Raw genomic sequence first — 16,062 nt, forward strand, 5'->3', positions numbered from 1 at the left:
TAGGAAATCTCTGTGCCTACATTACTACAGCCGGATGTAACCCGATAAATCATTCTCGGAGTCTTTTACTTTCACCACATTCTTGCTGCGCTACGTGGTATGCAGTAGCTTTTCCCCGACTGCGTCCTCGCTATATCGAAGCAAAACTTGTAAATATGGTCAAGGAATACATGTAAAGCTGTGAAAATGAGAATAGATTAATTAGAGAATCATAATCATAACAAGGCTGGCACATTTGGCGCCGTTCTTTGCTCGAGGTCGATCACGCACGACATGATGAATCTCAAACCCCTGCATTCCAGTAAGACCGCAATCTCATTAAACACAGATCCTATGATGGCTAGTTAATTGATACTTTTAGTGACACGGGGCATCAAAGCTCAATCAAAGTTCAATTAACCTGTTGCAGTCTACCTAGTTACGTATGACTATGCAGGCGCTTTTTCCATCTGAGGCATGAACTTGAAGCCAAACGCCGAGCTGGGATTGCTCCCAAGAGTATACAGATGCTGATCGTCAAGATTGTGGAATCAGCCCATTCCTGTGTCCCACTACCCACAAGCCCATACACAAGAAATATAAACTGGCTACATGGAGTGCACCCTCCACCTTCCAACTCCAACCTCTCACTTCTCTCTTGCTCTCTCTCTTCCTCTGCACCCTCCCCTGCCTCGGTATTAATTGGTGGCGTGGTTTCTCTGGCCGATTTGGCGGAGCCCTAAAGCTTACCCGTAATTATGATGCTCTTTCAACAAGATTGACGGAACTGAGATTCGGGTCCTTCTACTGGGCTGGGTTGATGATAGTTCTTCCCAGGACTATCATTAGGGCTTAGGGCTCTTTTGTGACCACGATACTGACATTTTCAACTAAACTCAGACACAATTTTTTCCAATCAATGTTTCTAGGAAGCTATCCATAAAAATCACCATGCCACCTCTGTGTGACCGACTGGCTCACACCAAGCTTTGTGTTTGTTTATTGTCAAAATTCAACACGCTTCTCTTGGATATGCGAAGGGAAATTGCTACTAGTCGTATACATGGCCATGTATTTTTGCAGTTCATGTTGGGGTTTAAAGGCCAACAGCCAGAATACCACGGCACGACACCACTCATTAACCTACCGTATTAGCGGTCTGAGCATGCTTCGCAAACTAGCCATGTCTGAACGTCCACTTGTGCACTTGTGCACTAAAAATCTAGCACTGAGAAGACTAATTAGCTTTTATGAGTTGAAGGATTCTGGGTGATCTGATCTGGGTGCGAGTCACTTCAAAGTGATAGATACAAGTAGCACTGGGGTAACAGATTTCTGGCGCCAGTAGATCTCTCTGAAAACCTGGTCTATTGAAGATTTAAGCAATACATGAACATCATTCCAATTGATGCATGTGAGTTGGTGTCCAATTTAATTCTTCTTCGGGCTCTGCCTTTCCCAATCAAAAGTAACTATCAACTAGGAAGCTTCCTGGTCTTGTTAATAGTCTTGCCCGGTCTATTTGCGACCACAGATTTAGTGTTCGCTGATTTGATTCCGGAAAAAGAAGTTTTCTTTTCGTGCAATTTCGGTGGGTTTAAGTTCGTTGGTCCATGACAGTATGGATTATAACGAGCTTGATGGTGATGGGATTAGAAGTGCGAGTAGTGGCGTAGTGTGAGTGCCGTAACCAAGACTTGTCAGGTTTTATGTGGTTGGTGCACCAAGACTCAACTTTCCCCAAGGATAGCTGATGGTCGTTGTATGTTTTCGAAGATATTTGCTGTTAAGGCTTAACGGCACGTCGAGACTCCATTTTAAGGAAAGAGTTTGTACTGAGACCTAACGGTGAGTTTTGAGAGGGGGCCTCGCGGTAATTGAACAGCTTGGCAATGAATTTGGAGGCTCATAAACCGCCGAGAAAGGTAGTAAAACAGGTCGAGAGCATGAAGGTGACGATGGTTGAGTTTATTGGCAAATGAAAGAACTTGAAAATACGGAGTAAACGGTAAAAAAATCTCGAATCTCTGGCCGTAAAACGAGTTGCCACGAAAGCACCCAGACGAATAGTTTTCCTAGCCCAAGTTTAGGCCAATCGGGACCCACATTAAGATGTATCAGATTGAGAACCTGGCGCCCATACTTCATAGTGATCTCTAAGCTCATTTCAGTGCGAGATACAGAAACACGCTCTGGGGGCTGTAGCACCCCGAAAGGTAGGTAGGTAGGTAGTAGGTAGGTAGGTAGTAGGTAGGTAGGTAGTAGGTAGGTAGGTAGTAGGTAGGTAGGTAGTAGGTAGGTAGGTAGTAGGTAGGTAGGTAGATTTAATTAACGTCCGGCAGGGAGCAAGCTTTCGCTTGCTCCCGCGACCTCCCATGGGGTATTGGGACGTGCAATGCTATGGTTTCTATTATACAAAGATCCTTCTCCACAGATTGCAGTTCATGCATTCGTAAATGCGAGGGCTGAGTAGCCAGTTGGTGACGGCTGTCTCCGACGTGTGAGCCGGCCATCATGGGGGTGAGGGTCCCGGGGGGTCCAGGTGTGTGATTGGCGCGTGCCAAAAGACTTTGTTGAGGATAGAGATGAGTGGGTTACCTCGTGCAGACCCGCGAGTAGAAGCTTGTGAGCTCCAGTAGTTCAACAAACTGCTTGGGGTCCAGGCTGCGAAGGTAGACGACTGCCTCTATCCTGTCGGTTGGAGGTGTCGGGGGGCGTTTTGGCCAGTGTCGGAAAGACCTCTGGGTTTTGTGGCAGAGAGCGAGGTGCTCTGGTGACTTTCGGCGGCCGCATGAGCAGTCGAGTTTGGCGTCTTCGTGGTTGAACTTGCGGTGGTACCAGTCGAAGTCGCCATGCGACGAGCGGAGGGCAAGCCAGCGGTGGAGCGCTGGTACCTCGAAAGGCAGTCGTCGGAGACATACATACCGCGTCCAGAAACCCTATGAACCCAACCAATTACTTGAGTGGCGGACATGACGGCAAAGCCTAAAAGCATGATTGGGAGAGAAACTGTAAGCCAATAAGCTCTGCATGTAGCAGGCCTATATACGTTCATTCTAGAACTGGGCTACAGCCTGAGCTTCCTAACCAGGCAAGTTGCAATGTTCCCTGGGATTCGGCCCCTTATGCTAGATAGAGTAGAGAGTAGTGGAGACATCAGAAGAGAATTACGCAATACATTTGACTGTGAAAGCAGGGACCAGTGACCTCGTGTATAAAGTGGCCTATTTTTCCCTTCTCTGTTTGTTCTCTGTTTGTTCTCTGCATAAGAAACGAGGGTCCTGGCATGCTTGATAGGTGAAGACACCGATGAGTTGTTCATCAGCACTAAATTCACCACCGTCAAGCCTACTGTTTCCGAAATGGTAACGGTGTCGCCGCGGGATATGTTGACCATGCAAGATAGGATGATCAAATACCTCGATTTGCATATTCGCAATATGATAAACGGCTCTCCATGTGTTCATGCGTGGTTAGGGAGCTATGATCCATCGTTTATTCAAAGCACCTCTTTGTGGGTTGCACCACTGGTCTCCATCTTGGCACCAAACTCCTTGCGGCGCTCAATCTCTTCCCCAAAGAGATCTGCGATATCGTGAGAGCGCCATGGCTTGACATCCGTCTCGAAGACCAGGTCGATCTCTTCGAGAGACCGGCCCACAGTCTCAGGATACATGAAGAACACGTGGAAAGTCATGGCAGTGCAGAATACTCCAAAAATGATATAGGTCCTCCACTGAATGTTATGGAAGGCTGGTGCAATAAAGTAAGCCAGAGCAAAATTGAAAATCCAGTTGGTAGCGGCCGACAAGCCGACGCCCTTCGCTCGATACTTGAGCGGGAAAACCTCGGCAGCATAAACCCATCCAGTGGGAGCCTGTAAATGTTAGATGCGGTGAGACAGAAATTTGAATATAACATACCCAAGTCAGGCCGTAGATGCCAGTGAAGATGTATGAAAATGCGATGACTGTCATTCCTGCACTGCCCTTGATCTCCCAAGTCAGATTGGCATTGCCATTGACATTTGGAACCGCGTGTCCTTTACTAGCCATGACACCAGCAATGATAAAGTGCAGTACCATGCAGGTGACAGACCCGATAAGAAGTAGCTTTCTTCGACCAATGCGATCGATAAAGGGAAGCATGCCACCTGTAGTCACCAAGAAGATGACATATTGAATTGCAGAGGACCACAGCGTTGTATTCCCAGTCTGTAGTTGATGGTCAGAAAAGCCACCCAGGTCGCCTTGTTTTAAAAAATCAAAAAAAAAAAAAACTTACCATGCCAGCCATTTCAAAGATGTAAACCACATAATACATGGCAACGTTACCGCCCAAAAGTTGCTGCCACATTTGAACAGTCATTCCGCACATCGTGCGCTTCCAAACACGAGGTCCAAACAATGCCAGGAATGAGACGTCTTGAGATTCATGCGCCACACGCACAGCCTCTTGAACTTCTTCAAATGCTGCCTGCACAACTGGGTCATGGCGATCACCATTAGCATGAATGATTGCCAATGTGTCCAACGCTTCTTCCCAACGCTCCTTCGAGGCGAGCCAGCGCGGGGACTCTGGAAAAAAGAACAGAGCGATAAACAAAATGAGACCTGGTACGGCCTGCACACCCCAGCAGATCCTAAAGGCAGCCGTTCCAGATACGCCAACCACGCAGCCATATGCGATCAAGTACATGATCAAAATACCCCATTCGATTGCCCATTGTTGAATACCCACCACACGACCACGGATGCGAGCGGGCGCCAGTTCAGATAAGTAGACGCATGTTTGTGAGGAGGTCACACCGACTGCAAGTCCACTAACTACACGGCCGGCGACCAAATGCGTCACATTTTGTGCACTGCATTGAACCATAGCACCAACGATCCACACAAGAGAGGCAATCATTAACGCGTAGCGACGACCAAGAATATCCGATAACCAACCGGCTGCAATGGAACCGGCGAAGGAGCCAGCGGACATCGATGCTGTAATCTATTGTGGGTGGTGAGTACGTAAATCAGAGATTGGAGACTTGAGATCACGTACTCCGCCTTGAAGATTAGCGTCTGGCGAGCCAAAGTAATCTGTATATGTGTCGACGCCAATCCAGGCACTCATCGAGCTGTAGCTTGTATCAGTTTCCATACTATCATATTTAGAAACGGGATGTGGAATGTACACACCTGACATCGAAACCGAAAAGAGCACCTCCAATTGTACCGAAGGCGGCAAGGACTATGGAATATCAGCGTTATGAACAAACGCTTCACAGCTGGACCACACATACCGTAAATGTTCGTTATGGTATGCATGATTGTGGCTGGACCATAAAGGTTGTCCTTTGAAGCATTGGGCTTACGGGACGGCGTTTTATAAGGTAGCAGATAGGTCAATGCATCGTTCAACTTTGGGCTACGCAACGTTGCACTGTGTGACTCCGGGACTGGGGTATTGACCCCGGAGCGGGAAAGATCTACGGGAACGAATTGCGGAGGAGCGAGGAGAAACCCGGGGAACAAAAGTCAGGGGTGGACATGGCATCATTGGCCTCTAGCTCAGCGAAGAACCAGTCGAGGCCTTCGATGTGCCTCTGTTATTAACCGAGCCATCTTTTATCCGCGAGATTGTCAGTTTTAGATGACTCCCAATCCAATCTTCCACGCGGGTAATTTGGGCGATATTGTTCCGAGACTGTTTGTCTTTGGTCCATTATCATCATACCTTCTCCCCGCCCCCCCCCAAAGCTCGGCCTATTTCTCGCGACGGACCGGCATACTGTCGTCATAGCCCCAGACAACCCTGCTTGAGAAAAAAAACCCCCCCGGCATAGTGCTGCACGACCTGTAGAGATAAGGCCTAGTCCATCTGCCTCGGGGAATGGGCTCCAGCATGCATTTGTGAAAGTGCATGTGACCACTAGATCTGGCTATTTTACGGTGGAGAAACAAAAGAAAAATCTCAGTAGGGTTGAAAAGGGAAAGAAGAGAGGAGTGGGAGCAGAAGAAAAGAGAAGAGAAGAGAAAGGCAGAGAGAGGGAAGAGGAGGGGGGGGATTATGTTTTCTTCTGTGCAAAAATACTCCCGTCAACATTTAAAATTGAAGTTTTGACCTATTTACTTCAGGCCTTCGCTATTAGACGTATCCATCTACGTTGAAGGTGAATACCCCTAGTCTATTTGTTTCCAACCCTTCCGAATGCGCTCCATGGGACCTAGATGTTCGTGCCATCATGACGTTCTTTCAGCCTGTAGGATAGATGCCCATTACGTTGGCATGCCGAATTGATATACCGGTATCTGTGAGATGGCGGTGCTCAGAAGGAGTCGGATCATTTAACACTACGCGCTTGTCAGGTCGAAGTTGCTTAAAACCTGAATCAAAGAGCCACTATGAGATCATCCTGTGTAGCATGCATACGGAGTGCTGCTGGCAAAGGTCGGATAAATCACATTCGTAGAGCTGCATTAGACCGTCGTATTTTCGATTTTCGATACTCCACCTTGGGTGGAATCCACGCTAAATCTTCTCTCTCTTTCTTTTTCACTTTTTCACTTTCCAATCGCACTCTGGTTGAAGTTAACATCATTCGACATGATATGGTTAGACACATGTGCTCCCCTTGTCTTGATATGCGTGGCACATTTCTCATTTACATCCCCTCGGCGGCTGAACTCACCCCTTCTTTCGCCATTTGTGACGCTGGGGGGTTCGGAGACACCATTTATACCGGAGTAGACAGTGTAGTCGCTACTCTTTCATGTCAGGGTTATTCTGACAACAGCTTTGTTGTGTGAAGTTGTGATTCTCACGACTTGATCCCCTGCGCCCGAAGGCCAGTACTTTCAGTTCTTAGTTGCTGGAGCGTCAGGTTCATCGAGTTTCACACATCTGACTAGAAAGGAGTGGCCCATCGGTTTGATTTCGGATATGCTTCATCCTGCACATTCTTCCACTGTCATTCCGGACTCTGGAAGCTGGAGAAAGTGGACTTTGATTGGAATCTCCTATTCCAACCAAGGTCGTGGAAGGACGTAATCCGTTAACGTGGGATGTCCAAACATGGGCTCCATTAAATGTACGGTTTGGAATGTGAAATCTACGCAATAGGCTCGTCGAGATGGGAAGTCCGATCTGGGCCTTGCGGGCAAAAACCTGCTGCTTCATAGCATAATCACCATATACATGAACCTGCAAAAGCAAGCCTCACTAGAGCATAGCTCAAATCAGAAAAATAGCGCGCGAACAAAAGGACCGTCCATTTTATGAGATCTTAGTAGATAACTCATCTCTCTATGGTCTTACTACTAGCCAAAGACGCGTATGAAATACATCAGAGGAACACGTGTATCGCAAAACCGAAAGTCTACAGCTTGCTCTTGGCCGGCTCATACTTGAGCAAAGCCGAGTTCCAAGGGTAGGGGTCAAACACCAAATCGTTGACAGGGTTCTCCTCGCTTGCGCGACGGAATAGATCCTCGTATACCTTGCCGTCGTAGCGACCGAGGCTGCTGTCCAGATGCCAGTCTGGAATCGCCCAGGCATCGACCAATCGGACAGCGTGTGGGCGGATTTCATCGAGCAGATTTAACACCGCAGTAGTGCGAGTCAGTGCAATTTGTCGCACAGTCACCGCACCGGAAGCGAAGAACTCAGAGGCTTCGCGCTCCAGAGTGTGCAGCGAGAAGAGTCGGAATAATTGGTGCAGAACGCCCTTGGTCTCTGGGTCTAAAGCCGCTGAGAGTTGGGGGGAAGAGACCGCTTCGTAGAAGTTCTTCACTATCAGGTACTGGGAGTGAGCTGTAGACAAGCGCCAGAAGTCAACCAAAAGACTGTTCCAGGAGCGCTGTTCGGCATCCCGATGCTTTAGAGCCTCAAAGGTCAGATGAGCCGTGCGCCATGCAAAGGCAGCCACAATGTCTTTGTCTTCATCGAGCACATCGAATGAAGCTCCCTTGTCGCGCCGGTCGAGATAAACTTGAAGGATTTGGCTAGTGTCGTTACCAGTCGGCTTGCCAGCCAGGATGGCACGGGCAGATTTAAGAAGCTATTGAGACTGTCAGCCTTGAGTGGGATGGAAGTAAGAACCGTGACCTACATAACGTGCAACCTGCTGGGTCAACATGTAGTTATCACCCTCCCAGGTCAGTGTGGGAAGATAGTCCGCGTATGCAGGTCCAATGCCGCTGTAGCTGCTATATCCATGACCACCACATGCGCGGCGGCAGATTTCCAGACCCTCACCAGCAGTGGTACTGGCCAGAGCCTTGAGACCACAGGAGGTGGCATGCAGATCCGCCAGGAGGTTTGCACCGGCGCGGAGCTGTTCAGGACCAGCGCCCCGCAACTCTTGGTCGGGCGAACTGGCTGCCTTCATGCGGCTTTGGTTCTCCTCATATAGACGCATCATGCCACGACCGGTGAAATGAAGGGCATACATGGATGCCAAAAGCGGGAGTAAGCGAACCTGAACCATTTTATAGTTCAACACTTGGGTCTCACCCGCGCGTGAATCGGCATCGTGATCCTGGAACTGTCTTCGAACCGCACAGTACCGGGTTGCAATAGTGACACCGCGAGCCAGAACACCTCCGGCATCCAGAACAATGTTGGCGCGTACCCAAGTCATGGTACCAAAGACAAGAGAGGGCATAGCAGGCTTAGTATAGTGGTTCTTCTCTTTGTCGACCTGACAGAAGCGGGCCAGCATGTTGACATGGGGTATTTTGACGTTGTTGAAAAGCAGGAAACCATTATCCATTGTGCTGAAGTAGTCATTAGTCCTTAAACCAGCTAAAGAGTGGAAACATACCTACTTGTAACCAAACTTGGGGCCAATATCGCCCACATATACATTATCCAATGGCTGGTGAGTTTCGAGGTCACGGACCTGGACGACGAATGGGTGGGGACCGTAGTTCTTGCCTTCAATTAACAACTGAGCCATAACCACAGCATGATTCGCTGTGCGACCGAGAGATCCAATCCACCATTTCGAGGCAGTCAATGTTGGAGAGTTGATGGTGAATGTCTTGTCGTTGGAGTTCCAGGTGGCGGTAGTTTCCAAACCGCGCACGTTCGATCCGTGGCCCAATTCTGTTTGTGCATAGCAGCCAATAATCTCGTATCTTTCTGCGCGTTCGAGGAACAGTTTGTGCTGCTCGGGGGTGCCTTGTTCCCGGAGAGTCACCTAGATATCGATCAAAACGGTCAATTTGAATTCTTGTCGAGGGAGGCAATCTACTTACCAGGAACATGCTAGCATGCAAAGCATACGGAGTGGGTTCACCGATCAAGTCATTGGCCGCGTGTAACTCTGCCATTGACCATTTGTGCTCTTCCGCGAGTTGCTGGAGACGCTTCGCTTTGCCCAGCGACCGCTGGAGCCGCTCCACGCGACCCAATGTATGATTCTGAGACTTATCGAATACTCTTTCGGGCTGCAAAAGAGCCAGGAGGGATGCTCGTCGCTCTAAGGTTTTCTTAGTGTGCAGCAACTCGGATAATCGTTCGACGTCGACATTCGATTGAGCACGCTCCTGCTGGAGGAGCTCGGATCCTTGCGGGCCTGAGGGCTTTAATGCCTTAACCCAGTTAGGAGGAAGCGTTGGCATTGCGAAGAAGGATAAGGAGGGGAGGGGGTTGCATTGAGATAGATCAAAGATGATGGAATGGGGAAAGATAAGGTTATGGACGCGAGAGAAAAGGAAGCTTGGAAGTGCCGAGGTCTCAATGAGGAAAGAGCCTCGGCTCGAAAGAGCTGACAAAGAAGGAAATAGTGGAGGCCCGGGGAACTTCTAAATTTGGAAGTCGCCATCTGCCCCTGGAAGACCCCTTGGAGACTACGCATGGAGCAGAGATTTTGTACTCTTTACATGAATATTGATTGATTTTGGTAAACACTGTTGGCACAGCCCGAATCACTACTGGCACAGTCCTCTAGCTGTTTTAGGTAAAGGCTGCCTTGGCACTCATTTTTCGGCCTAAATGTCATTTAATATGGTATCGCCACAGTAAAAAACTGATGCAAATACAATGTTAGTGTGTATGCAGGTAAAACAGTATTCAATTTGGATGGACGGGGAGAGAGAGAAGGTGAGAGTGGAAGGAAGACTATCTAGTTGGTCTATCCTACATGTGATGCCTGAGGCATCCAACATCCCCCTCATAGACCATGTTCCATCAAACTCCCCGAATTCTGGTTTTCATGACACACTAGCTTGTCGAACTGGTGAAGCTTGTTGAATTGGAGACGAGAACGGGTATTCGTAAACTGCTCTCTGTCTCTCTGGAGAAGGAGTCAAGTCATCTGATTCCTTACTAGCAGATCTCTCAATGTTGTCAGCATCTCGACGAACATCGTCCATGCTCTCAGCTAACTGAGATACTTGGGTAGACAGCTGTTGAAGTCTCCTCCCAAGGTCTTCTTTCGTCTGTTTAATGAAATCTGGAACGTTCTCTGTAGGAGGGTTCGTAATCTCAGTAATTCTTGCGCCTGTCATCATAGGCTCCTCCCCCACAGTAGGAAGAAAACTTTGAAAGAGTTTGCGTTGTCTCATTGGTGGAACAATTGTCTTCTGTGGTGTCTCAGGCATTGTAGATGCACTACCATAGATTGTTGGAAGATGAATTGTAGACGGCGTGACAGGTGCCTGTACAGTCAATCGTGTAGGCGTCTGTACCGGTAGCGTACGTACCATCTGTCGTTGTTTAATCTCTGGCTTCGAGATCTCATCGTGCCGTATTGTTCATCATCACCTAGCTGTTCAGCATGTTGTAATGTGGAGGCAATTCGTGCTTTTCCAGCATGTCCGAGACGTCGGTGGATCTTGTACGCAATCACTTTGTTCACGAATCCAATTTCTTCATCATCAGAATCGGAATCTATGTCAGATTTTATCTCATTGGGGTCATCGTCGTCTTTTGGACTGACAAGGTACGGGACACCAGTTGATGTATCTGCAAAGGGTCGGGTTTCGAGCTTTTCGAGCTTTTCGAGCTTTGCAGAAGTCTAATGTTAAGAAAGTCAATACGGAGGATAAGATTTCTAACTAAAAAGTAATCGTCGAGGTCGACGATATTTCCTAAAGGGGGTGTTATCGGAAGGAAAATTTTTTTGGAATAGTCCCTCTTATTATATATAGAATAGTAATTAGGACGGAGTTAACTAACCGCCTCTCGGAGGCGGTTGGTGCTACCGTCGGGCTAGGACTATACATTCCTGCCCCTTATATTTTTAAGTTTCCTTAGAAAATCTATCCTACGAGTTCAGTTTTCTCTTTGATCCATTAGATTACTTTTAGTCCTTTAGAATTTCCCTTCTATCAGAACCAGTGGAGTGATCTAACTGGAAGGCATTAGGCAAAAATCTCTGGAGGAGAAGCTGACTCGCAGAGGGTAGGTCAGGTTTCGGCCTGATAGGGCGCACAAACACACGAAGGTGTGTTGGGCGCTTGGCACGATTGACGCGAGAAACTTAGCTAGGGATTTTAAATATACTAAAGAACTAGCCACTAAGAACGTCACTATTGACTGAAACTGAGGCAGGGGGAGGAAGTAGAGAGAAGCGAGGTATAGAAGTGGAGGGTGCACTCCACTACGTTCTTTAAATAATTTCTTATATATAGGTTTGGGCATGGTTTTGCGTTTAATGGTTAAACGGGTTACGGGAATGGGCTGATTCTGCACTCTTCACATCGGCATCATCTATATACTTTGGGAGCGATCCCGCTCGGCATTAGGTCTCGAGTTCTTGCTTCGGTTAGAGAAGCGCCTACATAGTCATACGCAACTAGTTAGACTACAACTGGTTAATTGAACTTTGATTGATTGATTGATTGAATGATCACACTGGAGATGACTATTCTTCGGGCTTGCTTGCTCATGACTGCCAATTAGAATGGGCACGTCTCCTATGCCTCATATGAGGAAAAGCTTTTGTTAGAGATACTAGAGATCTACGATGAATGTAGATGTAACTGGAAATCTCTTGATGCGTTGAGAGAGAGAGAAACTATCTACATGCTATGACTGAGACTAAGTACTGGGAGCAAACAGTGGTGGTCACGTGACCTTCCAACACCCCCCACGACTAGCACTATTAGTCGACAGCATAGTTTAAACAACCCCAATTCTCCATGTAAAAAACCAGTTTTTGACCTTCATTAACCCCCCATTTGTAGTATGCAAACCGTAAATTATCCATTCAGCGCGTTTTTATAGACCGTGAGGCCCATTTGGATGATCCAGCGCTTGAATAGCGTTTTGCCAAGGGGTTTTGTCAGTCCATCCGCTGCCATATCAGCAGTCGGGATCTTGACGAAAGCCACGAGCAACAAGCCGTGCCTTGTAGGTACCGTCATGCTTAACTTTGAACACCCATCGGAGGGTAAGAGGTTTCTTCTTGCTCTTAGTCCTGGACATCACTCTCCAGGTGCCGTTAACAAGATGACGATGTAGTTCTTTGTGAGCAGCGACTAGCCATTTGTCTTTCTCGACACAGGACATAGCTTGTTCCCAACTGTTAGGTTCAAAGCCTATGTCTTTAGGCGTCAGTTTGGATACAGCGTACTGCTCATTCGAGGTAGGTAGGTAGGTAGATATATTTAACGTCCGGCAGGGAGCAAGCGAAAGCTTGCTCCTGCGACCTCCCATGGGGTATTGGGACGTGCAGTGCTATGGTTTCTATAATACAAAGATCTTTCTCCACAGATTGCAGTTCATGCATTCGTAAATGCGAGGGCTGAGTAGCCAGTTGATGACAGCTGTCTCCGACATGTGAGCCGGCCATCATGGGGGTGAGGGTCCCGGGGGGTCCCGGGGGGTCCAGGTGTGTGGTGATTGGCGGGTGCCAAAAGACTTTGTTGAGGAAACAAATGAAGGAGTTACCTCGTGCAGACCCGCGAGTAGAAGCTTGTGAGCTCCAGTAGTTCAACAAACTGCTTGGGGTCCAGGCTGCGAAGGTAGGCGACTGCCTCTGTCCTGTCGGTTGGAGGTGTCGGGGGGCGTTTTGGCCAGTGTCGGAAAGACCTCTGGGTTTTGTGGCAGAGAGCGAGGTGCTCTGGTGACTTTCGGCGGCCGCATGAGCAGTCGAGTTTGGCGTCTTCGTGGTTGAACTTGCGGTGGTACCAGTCGAAGTCGCCATGCGACGAGCGGAGGGCAAGCCAGCGGTGGAGCGCTGGTCGTCGGAGTTCGAGTTCCGGCAGTGAATCAATCTCGTAGGTGTCTGACCAGCGTCGGTACCACTGGGAGAGTTTTTGAGAGACCGTGTCCCACCAGCGCAAGCGAGCCTCGTTCCGAAGTTCCCGGAAGATGGATCGGATCCCGCTAATCGTGGGTTCGGCTTCCATCCCTATAGCACTACCGCGTAGCGCGCCTTCACCGGCTAAGGTGTCAGCAGCTTCGTTCCCTTCGATCCCAGTGTGCCCAGGGGCCCATCGGAGACTGATATTGTGCTGTTCCATAGCCCGGTGGCAGGCTAAAAATGCCCATTGCGAGGAGTTCGAGGCATTCCCCCTAATACACCAGATAACGGATGTGCTATCAATACAGAGCCAGATTTTCGACCTAGGCGGAGCTACCGCGATTGCCCGTTCGAGCCCTCGCCAGGCTCCGATTGCTTCGGCGTCGAAAACATGAGAGCGTGAGTTGATAGCGCCAGCGCCAGTGTCGATTTGGGTGCCGTTTACCATAAGTACGAAGCCATAGCCTACGTACTTGATGCCCTCCTGCCACTGCTCGGAGCCATCTGAGAAGACGCAGATATCTGTGGGTGGGAGTGATTCCTGCCAGACTTGGAAAGCTTTAGACGCGGTCGCCTTATCTATACCCCCTGTAGGATCTATTCTGCAGCCCGGTGAGTAGTGCGGGGGGGAGAGGGTCGGTCTTGGGACTTCCGGGAGGATGCTCCCAAGTCTCTGGATAATTGTCTTTGCCGGTTGGCGGGTGCCGGTGCCGCGGCCTCGGGTGATCATCGGGGGTCGAATGCGACGGACAAGGGTGTGACCTTTGTGGATGGTGTTAAGCCTTAGAGCGAACCGTAGTTTCGCCTCTTCAAGTGTGGCGTATCCAGACGGGATTCCCGCATCCCTAAAGAGCGAGGGAGTTGGTGTGGTGCGCCATACAGGGACAGGTGTGCCAGGTCCATGCTCGTAGACAGGGAAAGGTTATCTTTGTCAGCCCTCGATTTACAGTGACCCAAGCAAAACATCACCATCTTCAACATGTCTGCTAAATCTTCTCGGTTATTCGACCATCGCAGATTTTAAAACAAGATACAAAGTTATAAGAATAAGAGAATTCAACACCCCTGATGACGAATTTGTTTTTCCCCACAAAAAAAAAAAAAAGATCGGTATAGATCCCGAGAGCAACAAGGCGATAGGAAATTATTTCCTCATTCAGGATCCGAAATCCTCCACAATTGGCAATCTACACCACCGTCCCTATATGTTGCGGGACAACAGCCCGGTTACCCCTCGTGAGGAGATGTGAGGGGAATCTCGTATTAATGTCGGAGCTTGAATTAAATATAAATGGGGTCGACAGTTGCTCGAAATTCCTCCTTTGACCCCAGTTAATACCCGTTCGGTTTACAGTTCTCATCATGGCGCGCTCTCTCCACCCTCTCATCGACAATGGCATCACACCAGGCTCTAGTAGCTTCTCCGGTGGGAAGCTCCACTGTCGCTGCGCCTCCGACCAGGTCGAGATCACTTTGAGTAGCAATATTGCCCATAACCACGCCTGTGGCTGCTCCAAGTGTTGGAAGCCATCCGGTTCTCTCTTCTCCATTGTTGGCGTTGTTCCCCGAGATGCCCTCTCGGTGACTGCAAATGCCTCGAAACTTTTCATTGTGGACAAGGAAGCTACCATTCAACGCAATGCCTGCAAGGATTGCGGGGTGCACCTCTTCGGGCGTATCGAGAAGAATCATCCTTTCAAGGGTCTCGACTTTGTGCACGTAGAATTGTCCGATGAAAATGGCTGGCAAGAACCCCAATTCGCCGGTTTTGTCTCATCCATCATTGAACAGGGTTCCCACCCCAAAGAAATGGATGAAGTGAGAGCCAAATTCAAGGCCGTTGGCCTACAGACATACGACGTGCTGTCACCATTGTTGATGGATTTGATCTCCACATTTACGGCTCAGAATTCCGGCATCAGATTTGCCAATTTGTGATCGAAAAAAAGTGAAATGCATGATGATTCTTCCATGTACTTAGAAGGTGTGGAGTTTGGCAGAGAGGTGGTTACGGAGTTTGGCAATTCGGAATTTGAATATGGTGAGGAACGTGGAAAGGAACACATTTGACAAGGACTATGTTACATTGAACGCTGGCTCCTTAGGTAGACTACCATATATACTGTAGAAAGAAAATCAACAAGACATTCTTTTGCATCCCTGCCTGAGGCCTGCAATTTGCTCTCCAGAGATTTCGTGAGAAATCTCCTCTCCAAGTACCGCTTCCCTACAGTCGTGTAGTATAAAAAAAAGTATTCTCCTCTCTTCCCTCAACCATCGAAACCTTTCGAAAGTCCCTTACCCGCTGCAGCTTCGACATCATCATCCCCATTGGATTTCAAACCATTGAGTTCATTTTGACGTTAACAAATAGGGTAGCTTCGTTTCAACCTGAATGGTCAGTCTGGAATTGATCATGTTCTTTATCCTATGCTCAGTCTCTTCCCACGCTCGTTCCCATTCGACCACAACTTCAAACCTTGGTAATTGATTCTCCTGCGTGGTTCCCCTCATGTGGCGACAAGTCTGTGGATTTTTCCACAGGCTCCGATCGATCCCATTTTCTGACATGCGTGCTTTGAGCTTCTCGGCCGTTTCCGGGCGCGGATTCTCAGGATGCTTTGAGTTAGTACGGACGCGTTCGCCGTCTTGAGGTGTGAATACCGTCCGAGCTTCGACTGCTGGGTTGTATCCCAAAATTTTGAATTTCTCCAAATATCTTCGTACCCTGTTTTCAACCATATATTGTAACAACAGTAGGTCTCTGTTACTTGGGTCCTCCGTGCTGCAATAATTACAAAATCAAACTGCGCAATGGAAAAAGGCCAAGCCAATAC

At 48.5% G+C, this 16,062-nt stretch overlaps 5 protein-coding genes across 5 annotated transcripts; 1 reads left to right on the forward strand and 4 right to left on the reverse strand.

Moving 5' to 3' along the window:
• Nucleotides 1-2,665: 2,665 nt before the first annotated feature.
• Nucleotides 2,666-2,953, reverse strand: Pdw03_8997 (uncharacterized protein; the record flags this gene model as incomplete). Its single annotated transcript, XM_066102114.1, has 1 exon — nucleotides 2,666-2,953. One exon carries the CDS (start codon nucleotides 2,951-2,953, stop codon nucleotides 2,666-2,668), a length of 288 nt encoding a protein of 95 aa, XP_065957197.1.
• A 525-nt stretch (nucleotides 2,954-3,478) lies between these two features.
• Pdw03_8998 (MFS glucose transporter, putative) lies at nucleotides 3,479-5,297 on the reverse strand (the record flags this gene model as incomplete). The annotated part of the gene is made up of 6 exons (XM_014679050.1): nucleotides 3,479-3,856; nucleotides 3,903-4,193; nucleotides 4,264-4,977; nucleotides 5,032-5,107; nucleotides 5,169-5,220; nucleotides 5,273-5,297. 6 exons carry the CDS (start codon nucleotides 5,295-5,297, stop codon nucleotides 3,479-3,481), a joined length of 1,536 nt encoding a protein of 511 aa, XP_014534536.1.
• Nucleotides 5,298-7,348: 2,051 nt separating this feature from the next.
• Pdw03_8999 (Fatty-acyl coenzyme A oxidase (Pox1), putative) lies at nucleotides 7,349-9,596 on the reverse strand (the record flags this gene model as incomplete). Its single annotated transcript, XM_014679049.1, has 4 exons — nucleotides 7,349-8,029; nucleotides 8,081-8,747; nucleotides 8,799-9,172; nucleotides 9,231-9,596. 4 exons carry the CDS (start codon nucleotides 9,594-9,596, stop codon nucleotides 7,349-7,351), a joined length of 2,088 nt encoding a protein of 695 aa, XP_014534535.1.
• A 3,270-nt stretch (nucleotides 9,597-12,866) lies between these two features.
• Pdw03_9000 (putative RNA-directed DNA polymerase from transposon X-element) lies at nucleotides 12,867-13,445 on the reverse strand (the record flags this gene model as incomplete). Its single annotated transcript, XM_066102115.1, has 1 exon — nucleotides 12,867-13,445. The coding sequence occupies one exon, from the start codon at nucleotides 13,443-13,445 to the stop codon at nucleotides 12,867-12,869; it is 579 nt and encodes a 192-aa protein (XP_065957198.1).
• A 1,142-nt stretch (nucleotides 13,446-14,587) lies between these two features.
• On the forward strand, nucleotides 14,588-15,163 carry Pdw03_9001 (Putative glutathione-dependent formaldehyde-activating enzyme; the record flags this gene model as incomplete). Its single annotated transcript, XM_014679048.1, has 1 exon — nucleotides 14,588-15,163. One exon carries the CDS (start codon nucleotides 14,588-14,590, stop codon nucleotides 15,161-15,163), a length of 576 nt encoding a protein of 191 aa, XP_014534534.1.
• Nucleotides 15,164-16,062: the final 899 nt, after the last annotated feature.

The sequence above is a fragment of the Penicillium digitatum genome, chromosome 3 (assembly GCF_016767815.1).
Source record: "Penicillium digitatum chromosome 3, complete sequence".
Classification (NCBI taxonomy): domain Eukaryota; kingdom Fungi; phylum Ascomycota; class Eurotiomycetes; order Eurotiales; family Aspergillaceae; genus Penicillium; species Penicillium digitatum.